Source organism: Periophthalmus magnuspinnatus, chromosome 4, assembly GCF_009829125.3.
Source record: "Periophthalmus magnuspinnatus isolate fPerMag1 chromosome 4, fPerMag1.2.pri, whole genome shotgun sequence".
NCBI classification, from domain to species: Eukaryota; Metazoa; Chordata; class Actinopteri; order Gobiiformes; family Gobiidae; genus Periophthalmus; species Periophthalmus magnuspinnatus.
In genome coordinates, this window is record NC_047129.1 from 28,332,246 (window position 1) to 28,352,514 (window position 20,269).

Consider the following 20,269-nt stretch of genomic DNA (forward strand, 5'->3'; position numbering starts at 1 on the left):
TTTTATACTAATTTTGATAAAGAGCCAAAACCAATCTCAAATTATTCAGGAAACGTGAAGACTTAATTCATAATGGACAAATAGTTTATTAAGAATGATTCAGGCTTAGTAACTACTCAATACCCTAACCCCTAACTCCTAAATTAAGTAGTTACTAAGCCCGAATAATTCTTAATAAATTATTTGTTCATCATGAATTAAGTCTTTGTTCATGCTTTATTAAGGTTGATTAAGGTGCAGTCATTATAAAGTGGTACCCATCTGGTTTAGGGACTGGTTTTAGCATCAAGTACCATCAGTAAATATTAACCAACAACAAAATTTCTGCCCAGTCTTACCTGAGGATCTCGAGTATTTGCTCTTGAGACTTGCCCTCGTCGGCTAAGGAGATATTAAGAGAACTGTCACTAGACGCCTTCTGCAGATTTTCAGCCATTTTCTTGCTCATCGTTTGGATCTGTTCATGTAACATTGTGTTCTGTTTCTGAAGCTCTTCACTACGGCTCTCCACTTTGGACATCTCCTCCTGTGGAATCAAAAAAAAAAAAAAATCAATCCATTATTAACCAATAAAAGTTGACCAGTTTAATATATTGTGTTTAAATTTGAAATGTAAGATTTTCACAGTAATTGAACAATCTTGCCTGGCCCAGGGTGAGGAAATTTCCATGTTGCAACACCAAATACAAGAAGAATAGTGGAAGAGAATAGCTGATTTGTGAAATCCTAAATTTGCTTTCACATATTATTTAAAACACTTACAAACCTACATTATGTGATCAGCTTTTATTAAATAGAAGGAAATGTACATATTGTTTTGTTTTTGCTGAAAAATATGAGAAAAACCTTTTGGAGAATGTGGTTAAGGCACACATTTTTGCATCTTAATTCATTCATTCTTTTATCTTAAATTTTATAGTTAAGCAACAACAGGTCCTATATTATGCCAAATTGACTATTGTGAGCTTTAAGCCATGTTAAACCGTTATTACCTAATCGAAAACATACCCTGTTTTGTACTTGTCATTAAGTGATAGTTTAAGTTAACCGCTACTGTTTACCTTTAGTTCAGTAGAGATCGGCAATTTTGAGAGCTGAAATAATCCAAATGATTTCAGTGAAGGTGCATGGAGTTTAAAAACACAGTAAAGCACTTCCTGTATCACCATTTGAGAGAAGAACTCAACTCGTAATATGGAGACCTTATGTGTTAAACGTGTGAATGAAACAAAACAAAACTCCAGGTATGTTTCTGATGAGGAAACAACGTTATAACAGATGTGGGTATACCAGGGATGCAAGGATTTAGACTATAAAATAATGATTTAAAGGGCCCATATTATGCTATTTTCTGATCTAAAATTTACTGAACTTAATTAACAGTGAAATGGTAAAACTAAAGAGAAATGCAGAGGAAAAGCCGATCCTTGTCACTAACCTTGAACATCTTCTCCTGCTCCTCCCAGGACACTCGTGCCTCCAGTAGCTCCGCACTGACCCTCTGCACTCTCTCATCGAGCTGGTGTCTGAGCTCCAGAGTCTGCGCAGCCTGGGCCTTCGCTGCCTGAAGAGCCTCCACATCCGCAGCATGGAGCATCATCTCGCGCTCATATTTGTCCTGTGCTTCTGCAGTCAATTTAGCCTTCAGAATATCACAAACAAATGAGTGCATTTAAAAGGGTCGGTAGCATTTTTTTTACTCCATGTAATAATTCAATTCTATTTTCGATTCAATAACACATTATTTCCAAAGTGAAGAATTCAAAAAGCAGAGCAGTTGTACATAAATTAAATATTGGCAGTACGTAAATCGATACTATTGAAATCAGTATTGGAACTGAAAAAGCTGGATAAGTCTATCCCTACGCTCCCATAGATGCACTAGCCAAAACAATACTTGTTTTGTTTTTTTTAAAGAGCCATGGAACAACCTGATAAACTAAGTCACTACCAGTGAATAGTATTTATTGCTCTATAGTGTCAGAATACTTTTGAATGAACGCTAACTTCAGCATTCAAAAATTAAAATAAAATAGAATCTCTGTTGGTTTATTATTAGGCCGAATGAAAATTCAGATGTGTGACATACAAATGAGTCCATGCTGAATTTAAAGAATGCCAAGCCTTGAGATGCCCTGAAATTATTTTGCAACCTTCATAAGGGTCTCAACCTCCAGGTTAAGAATGATTGTTTTACTAAACTATATCTTACCTGTTCGCGGCTGTCTTGCAGAGCCTGTTGCTGCTGGGCTTCAAGAACAGCCACTTTCTGAAGAGCCTCCTGGTGGTCAGCCTGTGCGCTGCTTAGATCTCTCTTAAGAACGTTTATCTGAAATGAAAAACATGTTTACTCACTCAATAGCAGGTCCTCAAGATTCATTTGAGTCAATTATGACTAATTTGGATACATTTTTCCCCAGACAGTTTGTCCCCGTCTTGATAAGATGTATATGCTTCTTCTACTGTTAAAAATTTGTATTGTTCAAGTATTTTTTTGTCGCAGCATACACACCTGCTCCTCTAGGGTCTCTACTGCAGCCCTCTTCTGCTCCTCCAGGCTCTGCTTCTCTCTCTGGACCTCACCCAGTTTCTCCTCCAGTTTGTGATACTGCTCCTGAGCCTCCTTCATACGAGTTTCAATAGAGGATCGGGCCTGTTCAGTCACCTGTACAGTGCAAAAATTTAGATTAAATTCAAAGCTATACTGTAATAAAATGCAGTATAGCTTTTCATTTTTACAAACCAACAATACAATGAAGAAAGTGCGAGGTTTAGATAGTTATTTACATATGTCACTGTCTATGTAACAGGAGATGTCCTATATAGAATTACAAGTTGTACAATATAGTTAAAAAGGTGCACTAGGTAACTTTTTTGGTGGAGGGGCAGGGGAGGTGGAGGGGATGGGGTACAATATGGCATTAAACTTACTGATCTTGCATTTATTTAATTACAGGCACAAAAATACATCAGGTGGCACAACTGCTTGTCTCCATGGAGATGAACAAGTTAAATACCAAACTGTGAAGCATTCCAGGCCAGCACCAACAACTCCATGAAGATAAGAGCTGGGTTTTTGGATAATCTTGTCCCTACCTGCTTCTCTTGGTCTATGGACTCCTCCAGACTTTGGGCCATGGTCCTGTACATTTCCATGGAGGCAGTGACGCTCTTTAGATTCTCCGACAGTTCATCTGCTCTGGTCTCAGCCAAACGAAGACGACCCTGCAAGTCCTCCTGGTTCTGGTCCAACACTGGTAAGCCTATGGACAGAAAGAATAATGGGAATAAGACAGGGATGTAATTAATCAAATTTGATCATTCATGATTTGAAATTATCGGATCTCGACTTTGTTTCAGAGTTTTTCTAAAGTCCATGCCTCTGACTTGCTTTAGATCAGCTTGGGGATTTTATGGGCACATTCGCACTTCACACTGGTTTGGTCTTGGTTTGAGCACAGTTTGGTCCCATTATAGTACTTGTTTAATCCTGTTCTAGTCCAGGTTTATTTCTAGTTTAAGTCTACATAGTCAATTTCTGTGTTGGTGTTAAGAATGGACTAGAATTTGGAGGATTTTATTGCAATCTGCCTTGTTTTACTCAAGAAAATGATATAATTTTGATTTTAATAAAAGAAACTAAAGTGGAAATTGTATTTGATCAAAATGAGGGGGAAAAAGTGATTAATGAAGTGTTGTTTTGCCACATCCCGCAGCCCAAGGACAAAGAGGAAAACACTGCAACATTGTTTTGGAAGAAAGAAATTAACAAACCTCATTCAAATACCAGACACTAATAAAAGCTAACCAACATTTTATTGGGTTCAACTTCATTCACAGTTTGTGGGCAAAATAAATTCACCTCAACAAAAATAAGTCTAGAAAACTCCACTAAACTCCAAACTATTGGGCAATATGCTTAACTTTGAAACATAGGGATTTCCCCAATTTTTTTTTTATCTATAAAACAAATGTGAAAGACTGGACTAGTTAGTTTTATACTGTTTGCAGTAGTCCAAATGCATTCCTTACTTTCATAAAATATTCCTAGCATCCGCTTCATTCGTCATGAGTTTCAAATAGGGCAGTGGAATTTATTTATTTATAACTGATACTGAGTTTTAGTAACTGTTAATTGTCAATGATAAGTTTGGGTCATTTTAAGGGAGAGGTCAACAGTGAATCCTCTGTCAGTAAAAGTGTGTGGTTTGGGCTTCAGACTGTTATATTAATCCTCAGAGTTGTTGAGAGGTGGATCTTCTGAGTTACACGTGTGTTTACTCACTTCGTATTGGTGTAGGTGGAGAGCCCAGGCTGCGGCGGGCGTCTCCTCCTCTTGCCTGGATGCTCAGGGTGTTCAGCTCCACCTCGGCTGCATTCAACTGATCTTTGGTTTTCTGATGTAGAGTCACCTGTAACTCCAGCTGCCTCTTCGTCTCTAACAACTGAATCTGTGTAAAAATGTTTTTGAGAAATTGTGATAAAGTTCATTCAGTGCAATGTTACTGCTGTATGTTTAGCAATGAGCTCCACAGTCGCCATATCAAACAACAAAAAACAATAAATCCATTCCAAGCTCATTACAGGATATGTCCTCAATATATGACAGTTGGGCTGGGCAACTTTGACAAAGAAAACAAAAAAAAAACTAAACTTTTCTAATACTGTTAAACAATTTGTGTCCTTTTGTAGTTAATTTGGTCCATTCACTCTCATAATAACACTTTATACTCTTGTTTGGGAGATTACACTACATCTACAGTCTATTTCTGGGTCATTTTAATAGTTATAATTATAGGTATGCAAAATTTGAAGATCGAGTATATCGCCAAAACGACAATCACAATATTACATCTCCCACATCTACATGCCAGCTAAAAGCACACCAGTGTATTTTACAGCTACGACCTTTCACCAAGTGTCTTATGGAGTGAAGTAGTTAAAAAAACTTTTACAGATATACCTCTTGGTTTCTTGTCAGCAGGTGGCGCTGTTCCACTTCATTCTCCAGTTTTTTCTGCAGCTGTGAGATCTCACGCTCCTGTTTCTCAAGCTGACTAGTGAGACGCTGACGAGTGTCTGTCTCCGAGCGCTCAAGAGTGGCCTGCAAATATAAGACAAACATTACCAAAGTTTAGCTAATTTTGTGAAGATACAAAAATGTAAAACCTGATTTTGACACTAAGCAAAAAGCTTGATATTCACTGCTCAATCTGCCACAATAAAAAACACTTTGCAAAATATGGTAAATCAGGTACAAAACCTTTAATTGACTTACTGTCTTTAAAACATGAAACTGCAGTGGTCCAGTGTTACTCCTCACTTAACTTATACATTTCAAGCATCCAAATTATCGTCACAGTAGTGCTAACAATAACTAGCATGCTAATTACAAACTTCCTGCAGATGCAGATGATACACAGCTGTTTATAACCCAATGTTAAGCTGCTGACGAACCGCAACACCCGCTCATTATGAACATGAAGCCAGACCCGGTTTGAGTTAATAACCTAGTTAAGTATCCTGGGTTCTGTGGAGTGTGGAGTTTTAGTGGCGCCTGATAGAGCTTCATGTGTTCACATAAGGCTGGGCACTGAAAAGCAGCGCAAGTGCTCACAATATGAGTCACAACTGCGCCCTGCACAAACAACACTCACGTTTTAACATAGAGCTGCACTTGCTGAACCACTGGCTTATACAATACAGCTGGAGCACTGTGGTAAGACTGGGGTTTCTCAAATACATGGACAAAAATATAGTTTACCTGTATGCTCTGCAGATTTGTGAGTAGTAGATTCTGGTTCTGTTGTTGACTCAAAATGGCCTCCTTTTCATTGGTGAGTCTAGACTCCACCAGCTTGAGCATATCTCTCTCTTTACGAAGACTTCCAACCTGTCCCTGGAAATAACCAGAGTCACAAAATCAGTTCTAAAAAATGTGCACTGTAAAGCACAGCCCAGTATATTCCAGACACTTTGTAAAATTATTTTGTTTTTAAAAAGGTAAATATAACATACTTCAGACATGGCTAGTTTTTCCTTGGCAGCTTTCAGATCCTCACTGAGAGTGTGGATGGTCTGTTCATGCTTCTGAATCGCAGTGCTCATCTTCTGTTCTTTTTCTCTGAGGGAGGCGATCTCTTTACGATAGCCGTCAACGTTGTCCTGCAGCATCTCGTACCTGCACAAGTTTCAGTCATTAGGTTATTCAGTCAGGTTAAAATGATATACAAGGGATTAATGAAATTAAACAGTCTAGTCTAGTTAAACAGTTGAACTAAAAATAAAATATATAAAATTATATATATATAAACAAAAAGCATATAATATAATATATAATATATAAAATGAACTAATATATAAAACTAAAATGGTTACTAATTAAATGTGTGAAAGCCCAGACAAAGCCACAGTATGTAACATGTATGTAACTATAAACACTTCTTTTCCCCCTCATTTTGCTACTCTGAGCTCGTTTACACATTAATAAACCAGACTCTTATTTGGCCTGGAGGAGGGCCTCCTTGTTTTCATCTTCATGGAGAATTTTCCAAAGTATGGTATTAACAATTTATTTTCATTAAATCGTGCAGGTGATGTGCTACCTCCACAAAGTTACATACTGTATCTTTAACAATAAATCAGGATCACAAAAGGGGCAAATTAGCACTAAATTGAGAAGATAACTAAGATATTCAAACCATACCTTAAAATGCTGAGTATATTTATTTTCTTGCTAAATGAAAACTGCGTCAGCTAACAGTGGAACAGTAACAACTATAACTTGGGCAGCCCTATAATGTACCTTTTAGAGGCGAATTCGAGCTGGGTGGAGATCTTGGCATTTGCAGAGCGGAGTTCAGAGATTTGTTCCTGGAGTTTCTCGTTCTGCTCAGTCATCGATTTGTCACTTTCCAATCGCTCTTTTTTATAGTAGGTGAACACATCCTGCAACTGAAAAGAATCTGTTTTTTTTTTTGTTTTTTTTTAATCTATGTTATAGTGTTGTTTCCTCATCACAAACCTGGAGTTGACCTGAAGTTGTGTTTTATTTCATTAATGTTTAACACACAAACCGTGCATATTTAGGCCGAGTTCTCAAATAGAAAACACTCCACCTTGTGATGTCATGTGGTAACACAGGAAGTGCTCCACTGTGTTTTTAAATTCCACACAGCTTCACTAGAATCACTTGGATAATTTCAGCCCTGGAATTGAAAAACCTCTACTGAACAAGGGGTAAAAAGGTATCTTAACTTGAAAACTACCGCTTCATGACATCACAAGGTGGACAAAAGCATTTTGAGCTTTGGAGATGTAGACAGACTAATAATAAAGTGTTACTCAAACATGTGTAAATGAAACAAAACACAACTCCAGGTCTGTTTTTGAGGAGCTAACATTATAGCATGGCCTAAAGCTCACAAGAGTGAATTTTGTGTAATATAGGACCTTTAAATAGAAAATTTAAGTTAAAGATGCACCACGTAAGTTTTCTTGTTGTGCTACTTGTCTCTGTGTAGATGTTATGTTTTCCTAAAATGCTTAATAGTATGGCATTAAACATAGCCATCTCCATGGAGACAAGCAGGTGGCTGAACCTCACATAGTGCACCCTCAGGTATTTGGAGAAGTAAACAAAGACACAAAATAAGGCAACAGAGCAAGATGGGGCTACACCAGGGAAAACACCACCATCTACAGGAACATAATGGAACTTACTTGTCTCAAAGCAGCTTTGGCCTCCAGAGCCTCTGCTGTGTCTGTTGCCATGGAAACGAGAGCAGTGGGTGTTCCCGTGGTGGGCGTGGTTGCAGGTGAGCGTCTTGGGGTCGAGGTCAGAGTGGTCAGGTCTTCAGGGAGAGTACCTATAAGATAAATAACATGCTCAATCTATCCTTGTATACAGTATAATAAAACAGGGGACATGATAGAATGAGTATAAAGGGCTGAGGTGGATAATTCAGGATATCAGACAACCGCAGTTAAATTAGATTTGTGATTTAGGTTTCAGCAATAGAATTGTGTTCATATTTTTGGGATCTCTAATGTTAATGATAAAAATGTGAATAGCTAAACTAATACAAGATGCATTTAAACAGCAATTTCAGTTTGTATTCAGCCCTATGCAAGAGCTTCAGAAGATAAGCAGGGTTGGCCTGGACAGTACTTGGATGAGAGACTATTGGGAGTCCCAGGTGCCACAGTTGAGGAAGCAGTGGCTCTAATGAAAACTGCTGTCCTTACACCACATTCACACTGGGACATGTGGGTTATCTGTTGTTGGTGGTGTTTGAAGGAGCCACTGGCATAAATTGCCACTCGGTCACTTCGGTGGGTTTACCCCAGGGCAGCTGTGGCTACAACAATAGCTTACCACCACAGTGTGTGGAGAGAATAATGAGAATGTTGTAAAGGGACTTTGAGGGTCTGTAAAAGTGGTATATAAGGGTAATGCGTTACGGTTACCTTGTTGAGGGAAGCTGACCCCAGTGGCCTGAGCAAGCAGCACACGATACATGTCCCTTTGTCTCACTATGGACTCTGTCATCTTCAGCTGTTGACCCCTCTGCTCTTTCAAGCTGTCCAACTCCGACTGCACCTTCTCCAGACTCTGCTCCAGTTCAGCTCGCCTGGAATATTTTTTTTCCCGAATATTTAGCAATTAAAATATTATATGCAAAATGTATTTTTTAAAAATGAAAAAGTTAGTTAGTTACTTTATTGTCCCCGAGGGGAAATTTGTCTTCACAGTCAAAAACACACAGAGAAAAACGCCATACATACATACAATGCCACACAAACACATCACATATATTGGACAAACACAAAGGCAGGTAATTGACATTGTAAAAGTGCATAATGATAATTAGAGTTCCGTAGTCTATAAATTGTTCAAGTTAATAATGGCTGTGGGTATGAGACTATTTTTGAAGCGTGCTTTGTGACATCTGAGAGTCCTGTATCGTCGTCCTGAAGGCAGTAGAGTAAAGTACCGGTGCAGTGGGTGAGTGTGGTCCTGTGTTATTGTCTGTGCTATACGAGTGATGGCTTTAGAGTTTAACTGTGACAGACTGGGAGTAGGGAGACCAATGATTTTTGCTGCTAGGTGGGTTATTTTTGTAAATGAATTACGGTTTTTAACTGTGAGCATGGTAAGAAAACATGGTGAGCAGTACAGTAGGACAGGTTGGATGATGCTGGTGTACAGAATAAGCAGTAGATGTGGTGAAACATGGAGTCCTTTTAACTTACGGATAACAGAAAGTCTTTGATTGCATCTTTTTGAAATGTCCAGAGTGTGAAAGTCAAAAGTCAGTTTATGATCAATTGTGAGTCCAAGATATTTGAAATGTTCAACAGTGTCTATTGTGATATTGTCAATACTGGTAGGGTCAAATATTCCAGGGCCAAAGGTCATTTCTTGTGTTTTCTTGAGGTTGAGTTGAAGATGATTTTCTTTACACCATGTGGTGAAGTGTGATACAGAGTTCTGATATTGTCCAAGTGATGTGCTGTCTGAGAGAAGTCCTAATATAGCTGTATCATCTGCATATTTAATGTATACTGTTCCAGGTGATGGGTACATTATGAAGCTTTTTGCTACTTGTGCCCTAATAATGGCCTTGTCTGGAATGTTCCACAGTATGCATTTATTCAATTACAGGCATTTACATTGCTAATATGGAACATTCAAGATAAAATCTTCATGGACATAAGGAAGTCGTAAACGCTCCACCAGAAAAGTTACATAGTGCATCTTTAAAATCATAAATAAAAGAGTTAAATTTGCGTTACTCACTTGTTGCCGGTGGATTCAAACTCTTCTTTCTCCTGGGCCTCCCCGAGCTCCCTGAGGGCCACTAGGAGGCGCTGGTTCTGCTTCTGTAGCTCCTCCACACTTCTGAAGGTCACCAGGTGCTGAGAGATGACATCAGACGTGCTGCTGACGTCGGCCGAGCTCACGTCCTCATCGTGAAGCACATGGTTCCCACGAGCCTCCTCCAGCTCAATCAGCAACACTCGCACCTGAGAGGAGAATTTCACAATCAATTTAAAAGAAAAACAGAAATGGTAACTATAGAAAAATAAACATCCCAAAAATCCCAGCAACGTTCTGCAAAACCTGGATCGTTATGATAAAGTAGATCTGTGCAATTGATCAAATTTTTATTTTTATTATGATTTCTAATAATTTTTTTAAATAGAGGAAGACATCTGACTTTTTGTTTAATGTTAAATGGCACTGATTACAAGTCCATATTGTTCAGGCTGAGAAAATGCATATAGCAAGCCTTTTAATTTATCTCAATAAGACAAAATTTAAATGTAGTGATAAAATGTCACTGATCAGTGTGCCTAGCCCTATGTTGAAGCAATGTTTTCTGAAAAAGGGACATTCACAAACCTGCTGAGCCATATCAGACAGCTGCATTTCAGATCTTTGGCTTTCTCTTTCAAGAACAGAGGCGCGCTTGTTGGCTTCATCTGCCTCTTTTTGGAGACGATGCACCTCCTGAATAGAAAATCATTTCAAAATACATCAGCAAAAAACTAAAAACATCGAGTAGAAAGTTGAGCTGCAACAGTCAGTAATTATATTTTCAATTAGTCAACTTGTTTAGTTAATGTAGATTTTTTTAAACATATAAATATTGCAATATGGCAACTGTAGGATTCTAAATTTATGAATAAATTTATTTATTATTTAATTATTTTTTTGTTTAATTTAATCATGCCTCTGTCTTTGTGATAAGATAAATCTTTTGCGTGTGTTTTAGAGTCTGTATAGTAACTATTGTAAAATTACAATTAATCGTGACTGGTTGACTATGAAAATAATCTTAATTCTCATTAATGATTGCAGCCCTAGTAGAGAAGACATTTTCAGGTATTAGTATAAATAACTGGTAAAACTACACACCTTGACAGCTTGCTCCAGTTTGGCTGAGAGACTTGCCACAGACTTCTGCATGCGTTCGTGTTCGTCTCTTTGGCGTTTTAGAATTGGGGCCTTGGCTTCTACCTCCTGTACGATTTCATCCAGATATTTGTTGACACGTTTGTTTTCCAGACGCTCCAACTGCAGCTGCTCCTGGCTCTCCACATATGCTGTATACAACTGAAATTACACAGACATGAATAAATGTCTCATCCCACCCCTAATATGTAAACGTGGTTGAGTTATCAGTTTCCACATGAAGATAAGTAAGATTAGGTCCACCAGAACAAAATTTTTACATAATCAAAAATAAATGTACATTCATTTTCATGAATATTTTGTTTTCCTTGCAGCACATGGAAATACAGCTGAGGTGTAACAGGTTAGACTACCAATTTTACTAAAAATCTTGCCTAGTGATCTCCAGTTAGTTTGTAATTTTACTTTCTGGTTAGATTTGGGCAGCAGATGTGACAGAGGCATTGATTTACCATGTATCCCACCAAACAAAGTAATAATTACAGGAACACAAAACTAGTTTTTGTGGCATGAGATCTTGTCCCATCCATCCCACATTGTATAATAACTTAAAAATATTTACATTCCATGGATTCAACATAATGAATTACCTCTGTCAGTTTCATTTTAGGCTTTATCTTTGAGACAGCGGCAGCAGTGGGGGACATAGTTGTCAGCTGTTCTTCAGTTAAGGAGGATGAAGCAACAGGACCTTTAAGAAATATTATGATTATTACTTTTAAGAAAACTAAAAACAACATATTTATGACAATGTGAACCAACCTCTGAGATTAGAAGAAGCCAGTAGTTCGTTTGCATTGTCCAATTCCTTCTCAAGACTTTGAATTTTCTCCTTTAACTCAGCTGTAGCCTTATCTGTGCCTGCATTCATTTCCAGCACTTTTTCTTCCATGGCTTTGTTAGCTGTAATCAAGAGTCATACAAGTTTGTTAGACGTTGCGTAAACTGCAAAAAATGTATCGGCAGCTCAAAAAAGTATGCTCAATTGTAAGGCTAGGCGATATGGAGAAAAATCCTGTGTTATCCCTGTGATGATGTACAATTTTGGCTGTTGTCATCATATCCTGATTCACTAGTGTCTTTCCCTACAGTTGTCTGTTCAAGTACAGACACTTTTCCACAACCACTTGGTCAGCTTCTGTAAGGTTTTGTATGGGCAACTGCTGGATTTAAACACACAGTGAAGTGTGAACAACAGAAAAATCTCATACTGATTTCATATCGCCCACTCCTACCCAAGTGTTTAGATGAATTAGTCCCACCTTCTCCAGCATCTTTTAGGAGTTTATGCAGCTCCTCAACTGCCTGGTTCAACTCTTCACTTTTTGCCTCTGCATCTGCTGCTGCTCCCTGCAATAAAATGCCATTCAATTTCCATTTCAACAGCTACTTATATAATTTAAGGCAAAAATAAGTCAGGGATTTTTTTTTTTTCATTCGTCAACTAGTAAAACAAAAGGAAAAATGTTTATTGACATTTTGATTTGATGTCTCAGTCTTTGTTATAAAAAGGTAATTCAACATGTGCTTCAGTGTGTGTAAAGCCCAGTTAACAATAACAAAAATGTGAAAATATACTGAGGATTATTTTAATAGTCGACTAGTCACAATTATTTTGATTAGTCATTACAGCTCTATTATAAAAAATAATAAACGTATGATTAATTACACATACCTTGTACAAGTTAGCCAGTTTGATGTTAGCATTAAGTTCATTTCTAAACCTCTCCTCCATCGCAGCTTGTTGCACCTTGGCCTAAAATGAAAACAAATTGCTTGACAACTCAACAGAGCATTTAAAATGATACATTACAAAACCTCATACCTCTTTCAGTTTGTTGACCATTTCTTCACTTTGTTTCTGCAGATTTTCATTTGAAGTTTTGCAGCTGGTTAGTTGGTCGTGAAGCTTGTTCAGCTGCAATAATTGTATATTCTTATAAATGAGAACCACAAGCAATCATATTTGTTTTACATTATAAGAAACACACCTCATCATCTTTATTCTCCAAGCAGCATTTTAGGTCCAGGATCTCGTTGCCCTTCTGTCTGGATAGGGACAGCAGCTCCTCAGTCTTTGCTTTAAGCTCATCATTCAGCCAAGAGATTTGTCCCTGTAGGAGCTCCTTCTCCTGATCCATACGCTTCTCTTTGTACTAGCATATAAAAATAAATAAAAATTGTTAAATAGGGGGTATTTGTATTTCAGTTTGAGCATTGAATGGCCTAGTTGGATGTAATCAGCATTCCTTTGACTTTCTTACTACAAACCGCTTAAATAGACTATATGAACTGAACAGAGTCATTCAGTTGTATTTATTTTTATTAGAATCACACTACATGGACAAGCCAGCCCTTAACTTACCTTAATGTTAACTTCAGCTGCTTCAAGCTCATCAAGTTTCATTTGCAAAGTTAATCTAGATGTACCAGCTCCAACCAGTTTGTCATTTAGTTGCCTTAAATCATCTGACCAAAAAACAGCCATTAGGTTAGTTAAATAAAATGAACTTTTAAAATAAAAAAAACTTTTGGCCATATACCATTTAAATGCTCAACTTCCAATGACCGTCTTTCCAGTGTCCGGACAAGTTCTCGCTTTTCAGCCTCGAGCTCTTCTCTGGCTTTTGACAGCAGAACCTACACAAAAATAATCGTTTAAAAGAAAAGGTCACATTTTATACAGCGCTTTTCCACCTTCAAGGCACTAAATGCACAGATTACGTTTGTTTAAGTTACGTTTGTGTTACCTGGTCTGATGACAGCCTCTCCTTTGTGATCTCATGTTCTTTGTTCTTCAGTTTCTCAGTTTTAAATTCCTCCTCTGAATATAAAAACATATTAATTAGTGAGTGACATGGAAAAGGTCAAACATATTGTCCTGAATTGTATAAACAGCAAAGTCTGTAATACCAAGTTTGGTGAATTGTTCTTGGAGCTTCAAGTGCTCCTGAGACTTAGCCAAAAACTCTTCTTGACAGTGAGCAAGTTGTTGCACTTTCTCAAAGAAATGTTGCTCTAATGTGAGAGAGAAAGACATATTTAAGTTAAAACATGAATGTGGTGGACTTCTGGAGCTTTCATAAGGTTTAACGTAGAATGATCCCCTATGCTAATTTTGAGGACAAGCTAACATTACAATTGTTTATATCCCAAACGCACATAAAACCTATTGAGCCCGACCAAGTACGTAAGTAAAGTTACATCTGGAACTTCAAACTGAGTAAGTTAATTTTTTTAATAAAACATGTGTTATAATCCAGGATTTGGGTAACATTCATGCACTTATTCAAGAGCATGGTGAGCAAGTTTAGCAAAATTATCCAGCAGATTTTTTACATATTATCTTACCATTATCCACTCTAAACTGCTCCTGTTGTGCCTTTAAAGAGTCTATTTCATACTGTTGGTCCAAGAGGATCTTCTCGAGTTTGTTTATGATGTTTTTTGGTAGTTTTGCGATCTCCGCAGGCTCCAGCTCTTGCTGTAGCAGTGCCGCCATTTTTCCCACAACAACTAGGACGCATGCGCATTTTAGCATTTGAGGCTGTCGATCTCAACAAAGCATTGTGGGTAATGTAGTTTTGAATGTAATAGACTAGATTCTTTTGACACAAATGTTTGCTATATACAGTCTATGGTTTAGACCTATGTAGAGTGTATGTATGTTTGTATGTTTTATAACCGTCTCACGTGTATTTATTTGGTTATTTTGTTTTGCCTCACTCACTCATTGTAAGCCCCGTATCCATATTTATATTTTGCAGCAATAAATCATGCATAATTAAAAAAAAAAAAAAACTTAATCTATGCTTCTTTGCTTTGTTATTTTACAGCTAAGACATACTAGTCCAGCTATTTTGTATCGCGATAACAGCCCATCACACACTGTAGATGGCGCTGTTACTCTTCACTGTAACATAAAACAAAGATGTTAAAAACTTGAAAAGCCTAGGACTGGTAACAGGCTGTATGTTAGATTCATTAAACATTAGATTACTATTTGCCCTAAAGTACATGGATCTATGTGAGTGTGTACGAGTCAGAGAGTGGACATTGTGGATTGCTCTTATTTTTTGATTGGATGTAATTGCACTGTATAATCTGTTTTTTGTAGTTTATGTGTCTGCACGTTGTCCCTTCAAATTAAGACAAAACCAAACTAAACTATAAGCAAAGAGAACAATTATTTGTCCCACAATTCCCTCATGCAACTTAGACTTTATTTATTTATTTATTATTTTAATATTTGCATTCAACATGGCCTGCAAATTTCTCAAAGCCTATTTTTATCATCCATCCTCTTCTGTCATTCAAAACATATTTCAAATATATAACCATCCCTGTATAGCTGTGACTTCTGCTCAGATGGTATTTCCTCCCTGTCTCAACCAGTTTTGAATACTTTTATGAGTTATTAATATTTAACAAGAATGACGCTCCAGGCAGCAGGACTATTTCCTTACACCTATTGTCACGCCTAGATACACGGATGTACAGTAACCCATGGCAACCAAAACTGAGATCTGAGTCAGCCATGTTGGGTCTGTCTATACTTGCCCCATAGAAACCCTCCAGTGTGGGCAAAAAAACATCACTTTGAGATTTAGGAGTAGTTAAGCTATGACTCATGCAAAGGGATTTCCTCTATTGGCTTTGGAAATCTTGGATACCTGAGTGAAAAGGTGGCTCCAGTGTGTAATACTGGTGGCATTCATTTAACTGATCTGTGTATTATACAGCCTATATCCTAATCCTTTAATCACCCTTTAAGTGCAGTGAAAGCCAAGCTTCATTCCTCATACATCACAGCGTGTCGGTGGTTGTCACACACACTCCTTTGCATATTTTATGAGTGAACTTTAACCTGGTTTCCGTACTCACCGCTCTCAAGCAAACAACTTCCCAAAACCAAAGAACTGTTGAATACCGTAGTCCATCATTATTATTTTCGGTGAAAGGTCATAGTCAGGCTGTGCAACAGTTTTTGAAATTCCTGCACATATATAACACATTAGGACTTATGAAACATGTTTAATAAGTGTTTTCTTTGTGTAAGTGACATCTTCTAGAGTTTATTGAATACAGACTAAACATACTCAAAGGTTTGACATAATTATTATTATTTATGTATATTTTTTTAAATATATTTTTAAAGATGCATCATGCAACTTTTGTGGTCCACTGCCTGTGTGTTCATGGAGATGTTATTGCCTTGTCTGGAAAGATCCAATGTATGGCATTTAAAATAATAATAATAATGCTTTTGGACTGATATGGACTAGGGACATTGTCAAGGTTGCCAAGTGCAAATCTATTTCTCTATTCTACCTACTTTTTTGTTTGCTTTGTTTATTTTTAGATTTTTAGATTTGGAAATTGTAAATAAACGGCAAAGTGTACTGTACACATTGGACCAGGATGTGTATGTTTGAGTGTGTGTGAAGGGAAGGGTGTGTGGGTGTGTTTTGTTATATAAAATTATTTTGTGCTTTCTCACTTGCAAACCTGCATTCAAAAAATTCATTAATGAAAACAAACGGGGAAAAAAACACAAAAAATATATATATCTCTATGCAGACAAGCAGGTGATGCCACCAGGACAAGTTACAGGAGAGGCATGTACTATTACAGGAAGAGTGCATGTTTTTCAAGGTATTTTTTTGCAAAAAAACAAACATAGTTGAACAAATGCATGATAAAGCGAAACATTTCCATGTGAAGAGAAGTTGGCGTGGAGTGGACTCCCTGTAAAGTTACATAGCCCACATTTAAATATAATGCTTTCCTTGTTTGTGTTTAAAAAGTTTCTGCCTTAAACCACAGATCTGGGGTTTTGAAGCCACATTACGCTGTTTTCTGACCTATGTTATAATGTTCCCTCATCACAAACGGACCTGGTTGTGTTTTGAGTTGTGTTTTGCCTCATTCACACAAACCCTGCATATTTAGTGAGTTCTTCTCTCAAATTGAAAATACTCGTTCCACCGTGTGATGTCATGACTCAGGAAGTGCTCCACTGTGTTTTTAAACTCCACACACCTTCACTAGAATCATTTGGATGGTTTCAGCCCTGGAATTTCCAATCTCTACTGAACTAAAGGTAAAATGTATCTGGTAACATAAAAACTACAACTACATGTCATCACAACGTGGAACAGAGCATTTTGAGCTTTGGAGATGCAGACAGACTAATAAAGTGTTACTCAAACATGTGTGAATGAAACAAAACACAACTCCAGGTATGTTTTGAGGAGATAACAGCATTATAACATGGCTTAAAGCTCACAGGGGTCAATTTTGTAATATAGGACCTTTAGTATTTTAGATCTTAAGTTTTGTAATTGGATTGCTGAATCACTTGGATATTGACAGTAAACAATTCTCCAATATAACAAATTCTGGACATTATAGCTAAATATTTATTGTATTCCACTACACCCCCAAAACACTGAATTGTTTGTGTCAACATTTAGAATATATTGTTTGACTGTTTAGGAACGTCTATCTGTTATGTGATCTGTTATGTCATCTCGCTCATATCCGGCTCCATATTTGGTACCGGGGACCCCTTTTACCCCTCATGACATCATCCAAACTAAATGGAGCGTAACTGGAGCGTAACTAGAACATAGCAGCTGGACTTTAGCTACACAAAGGTTGTACCAAACATTTGCAAAAAAGCCCAGCGTCATGATATGTGGGCGGAATAAGGTGCCGCGGTCAATGGTAAACACCCGAGATAAACTTCAGCTGGGGGTGAACAGGAAGTAGTGATGAGTCAGGCCATCGCACGGTAAGCTGATTTGCAGACAGATATGCAGGCATGGTTTTTGTGAATGGGAGAGTGGAGGAGGGACTAATGATTCATCAGAGGAAATAGAGTAAGAGATGTAAATAAAGACATACATAGACAAAGACATGAAAAGTGAGATTTAAGTGTTTACAATAACAGTTGCTGCTCTTGTCTTGAATGTCAGTGTGCCCTTATGCATCCTCATTATTCACTTATTCATTGTCTGGTCAAAGGGTCAGGCCAACAAGAGTGATTGGAAAATGGGTATGGGAAACATTGCTGTTAATTTGAAATAATAATTAGAAGTGAATGCTTACTTTTTCATCATGTGTATTTATTGGGGCCAGTCAGTCTCCAGTACAAGCAGGACTCACTAAAACATGTAATGCAAGTGTACAATTGAGGAGGAAGTACTAATTATTTACACAAGTCAATGGATAACATTGATAACATTGGGTCAAGTGGCTTACTTTTTCTTCTTCCTTCTTCCTTATTCTTTTTGTTACTTTACTGCCTTTGTATGAAACTCTTTCTAGTAACTATGGATTTATATAGTGGCGTATGTGTGTGCGTGAGTGTTGGTCGGAGGGGCCGATGGTGCAGATTGGCAGCCTGCCGTCTGTCAGTCTGTCCCAAGGCAACTGTGGCTAACAGTATCTTACCACCACAAAGTATGTAGTGAATGAATAATGCACTGTGAAGCGCTTTGGGTGTTTGGGCGACATATAAATCCAATGATTAATTAATTCATGAAAGTAACTAATTACAAGATAAAGTAACTATTAAATTACCAGAATAAAACAAAATACACCCCAGCTGCTTTTTTCAAGTAAAAACAAGCTTCAGCCTTATTTGGCCTGAAAATCACCAAATGCATATAGAAATAATGTTAAACTCTCCTCCCCAGAGCTTAAAAACACCAAAATGGACAATGTAATAATCTTATACTGTCTTTGAGGGGTTCTCCCAAAAAGTATTTTATTTTTATTTGTATGTTAAAATCCTTATAATATAATCATCATTATTTATAAAGTAAATGAGTGTAACAGTACAAAAGGTTAATTTTGCAGTAGTAGCGTCACTGTCGGCCCTACTTAACCTTAAAAAGTTGTTATGCACCTACTTGGAAAAGATCTTCCCTTCGTGCGACTCTCTAAGCTAAATATGCCCCTCACTAATGGTTTACTGTTTATTTCTGGCTCACGCAATGACTCATCTTCACTCCAAGTCTATTTCCAGTGTCCTTATGAACCTTCTGAGCTGCCAATTCATTTAATGTACTTTATTATTACAGTATTCAGATACTTTAACATGTGGCACGCAAACAGAGTCAAAAATATCCATCACAGCTGATGTGGGTCAACTTAACATGTTTGGGCATCTTTGAGAAAGCCTCCTCTCTCCTCTCCTGAGTGTTTTTGATTTATTGTTGACACGCTGTTGTGAGATTTTGGGAAGCTAGAGGCTAAAAAGGCGTAGCCAGACTAAATGCAGACACTGGTATATCCTGAGAGAGGAATGAGCTAGCGTGTCACACTTCAAAAACACTAATTAGGAAAACCCTTTGCAGGCGATGCACTGGAGGTTATGGAAGCCTGCTTACACGATACAGCAAAGAGGAGGCAAGTCTGAAGATGCTGTGGGGAGGCAGACGCTAACCTTAAATACCATTAGTGAATTTATATTTGTGCTAAATATAACTGCATTTTTAAGGGATTTTTCGTATTGATGTTGGTCCTAAAAACATGACAAAGTAAATTGGTATTGAAGGACAAAACAAGATTCTTCCCTATTTTTATGTCCAAAAAAAAGTGGGAATTTTATAAAAACGGAATATGTTTTCATGTATGCTATGTATGGAAGGTAAAAGTAAAAGTAGTAAAGCACTGTACTTAAGTAGAATTTTTAGGTATCTGTGTATTATTTATGCAGATTTTACAATGGATACTTTACATTTACTTCACTACATTTGAGAGCAGTATCTGTACGTTCTACTCCACTACATTTTGTTAATTGGACTGTAAAGTAAAAAGTACTTTTCATGTGATTTGAGTTGTTATTTTTACCATGTTTGAGACAACATCCCAACTAAAGTTTTCAGGTTCAAGCTTCAGCTTTGAGCAAACAAAAATAAAGACACAAAATTTGTAAGGAAAAATTAAGAAATTGATTTATATTGTTACTGTTGACCAAAATATGTATCATTTTTAATCAATATAATTCAATTTAACACTTTAACGCAACACTTACATGGAAAACCTTTTAGTCTTAAAGTACTTAAGATTGATTTTTTCATGCGATGCTTTTACTTCATCTTTTTACCTCTGTATCTGTACTTTTACTTAAGTAACAAATTGACTACTTCATCCATCACCGTTTCTATGGCATTAAACCTGTCTATCGCAAGTAGATTAGGCCAGATCTGTGGAGAGGTGACCCTGCTCAGATAAAAAAAAAAAAGAACAACAAAGACCTGCAATTACATACAGTAA

At 37.3% G+C, this 20,269-nt stretch overlaps 1 protein-coding gene across 1 annotated transcript in view; it reads right to left on the reverse strand.

The window, feature by feature from the left end:
* tprb (translocated promoter region b, nuclear basket protein) overlaps positions 1-14,492 on the reverse strand; it is a 34,606-nt gene extending 20,114 nt beyond the window's left edge. Inside the window, exons 1-26 of the mRNA XM_055221099.1 lie at positions 14,333-14,492; positions 13,895-13,999; positions 13,732-13,805; positions 13,525-13,621; positions 13,347-13,450; positions 12,973-13,137; positions 12,807-12,899; positions 12,657-12,737; positions 12,244-12,331; positions 11,744-11,884; positions 11,572-11,672; positions 10,925-11,122; positions 10,409-10,516; positions 9,803-10,029; positions 8,470-8,633; positions 7,723-7,868; positions 6,806-6,954; positions 6,019-6,181; positions 5,765-5,899; positions 4,964-5,104; positions 4,286-4,451; positions 3,097-3,263; positions 2,513-2,665; positions 2,213-2,329; positions 1,439-1,642; positions 339-526 (exon numbers count right to left, since the gene is read on the reverse strand). Of these exons, the coding sequence (XP_055077074.1) occupies positions 339-526; positions 1,439-1,642; positions 2,213-2,329; positions 2,513-2,665; positions 3,097-3,263; positions 4,286-4,451; positions 4,964-5,104; positions 5,765-5,899; positions 6,019-6,181; positions 6,806-6,954; positions 7,723-7,868; positions 8,470-8,633; positions 9,803-10,029; positions 10,409-10,516; positions 10,925-11,122; positions 11,572-11,672; positions 11,744-11,884; positions 12,244-12,331; positions 12,657-12,737; positions 12,807-12,899; positions 12,973-13,137; positions 13,347-13,450; positions 13,525-13,621; positions 13,732-13,805; positions 13,895-13,999; positions 14,333-14,483 (3,626 nt within the window). The 5' untranslated portion in view covers positions 14,484-14,492. The remainder of the gene's footprint in view (positions 1-338; positions 527-1,438; positions 1,643-2,212; positions 2,330-2,512; positions 2,666-3,096; positions 3,264-4,285; positions 4,452-4,963; positions 5,105-5,764; positions 5,900-6,018; positions 6,182-6,805; positions 6,955-7,722; positions 7,869-8,469; positions 8,634-9,802; positions 10,030-10,408; positions 10,517-10,924; positions 11,123-11,571; positions 11,673-11,743; positions 11,885-12,243; positions 12,332-12,656; positions 12,738-12,806; positions 12,900-12,972; positions 13,138-13,346; positions 13,451-13,524; positions 13,622-13,731; positions 13,806-13,894; positions 14,000-14,332) is intronic.
* Positions 14,493-20,269: the final 5,777 nt, after the last annotated feature.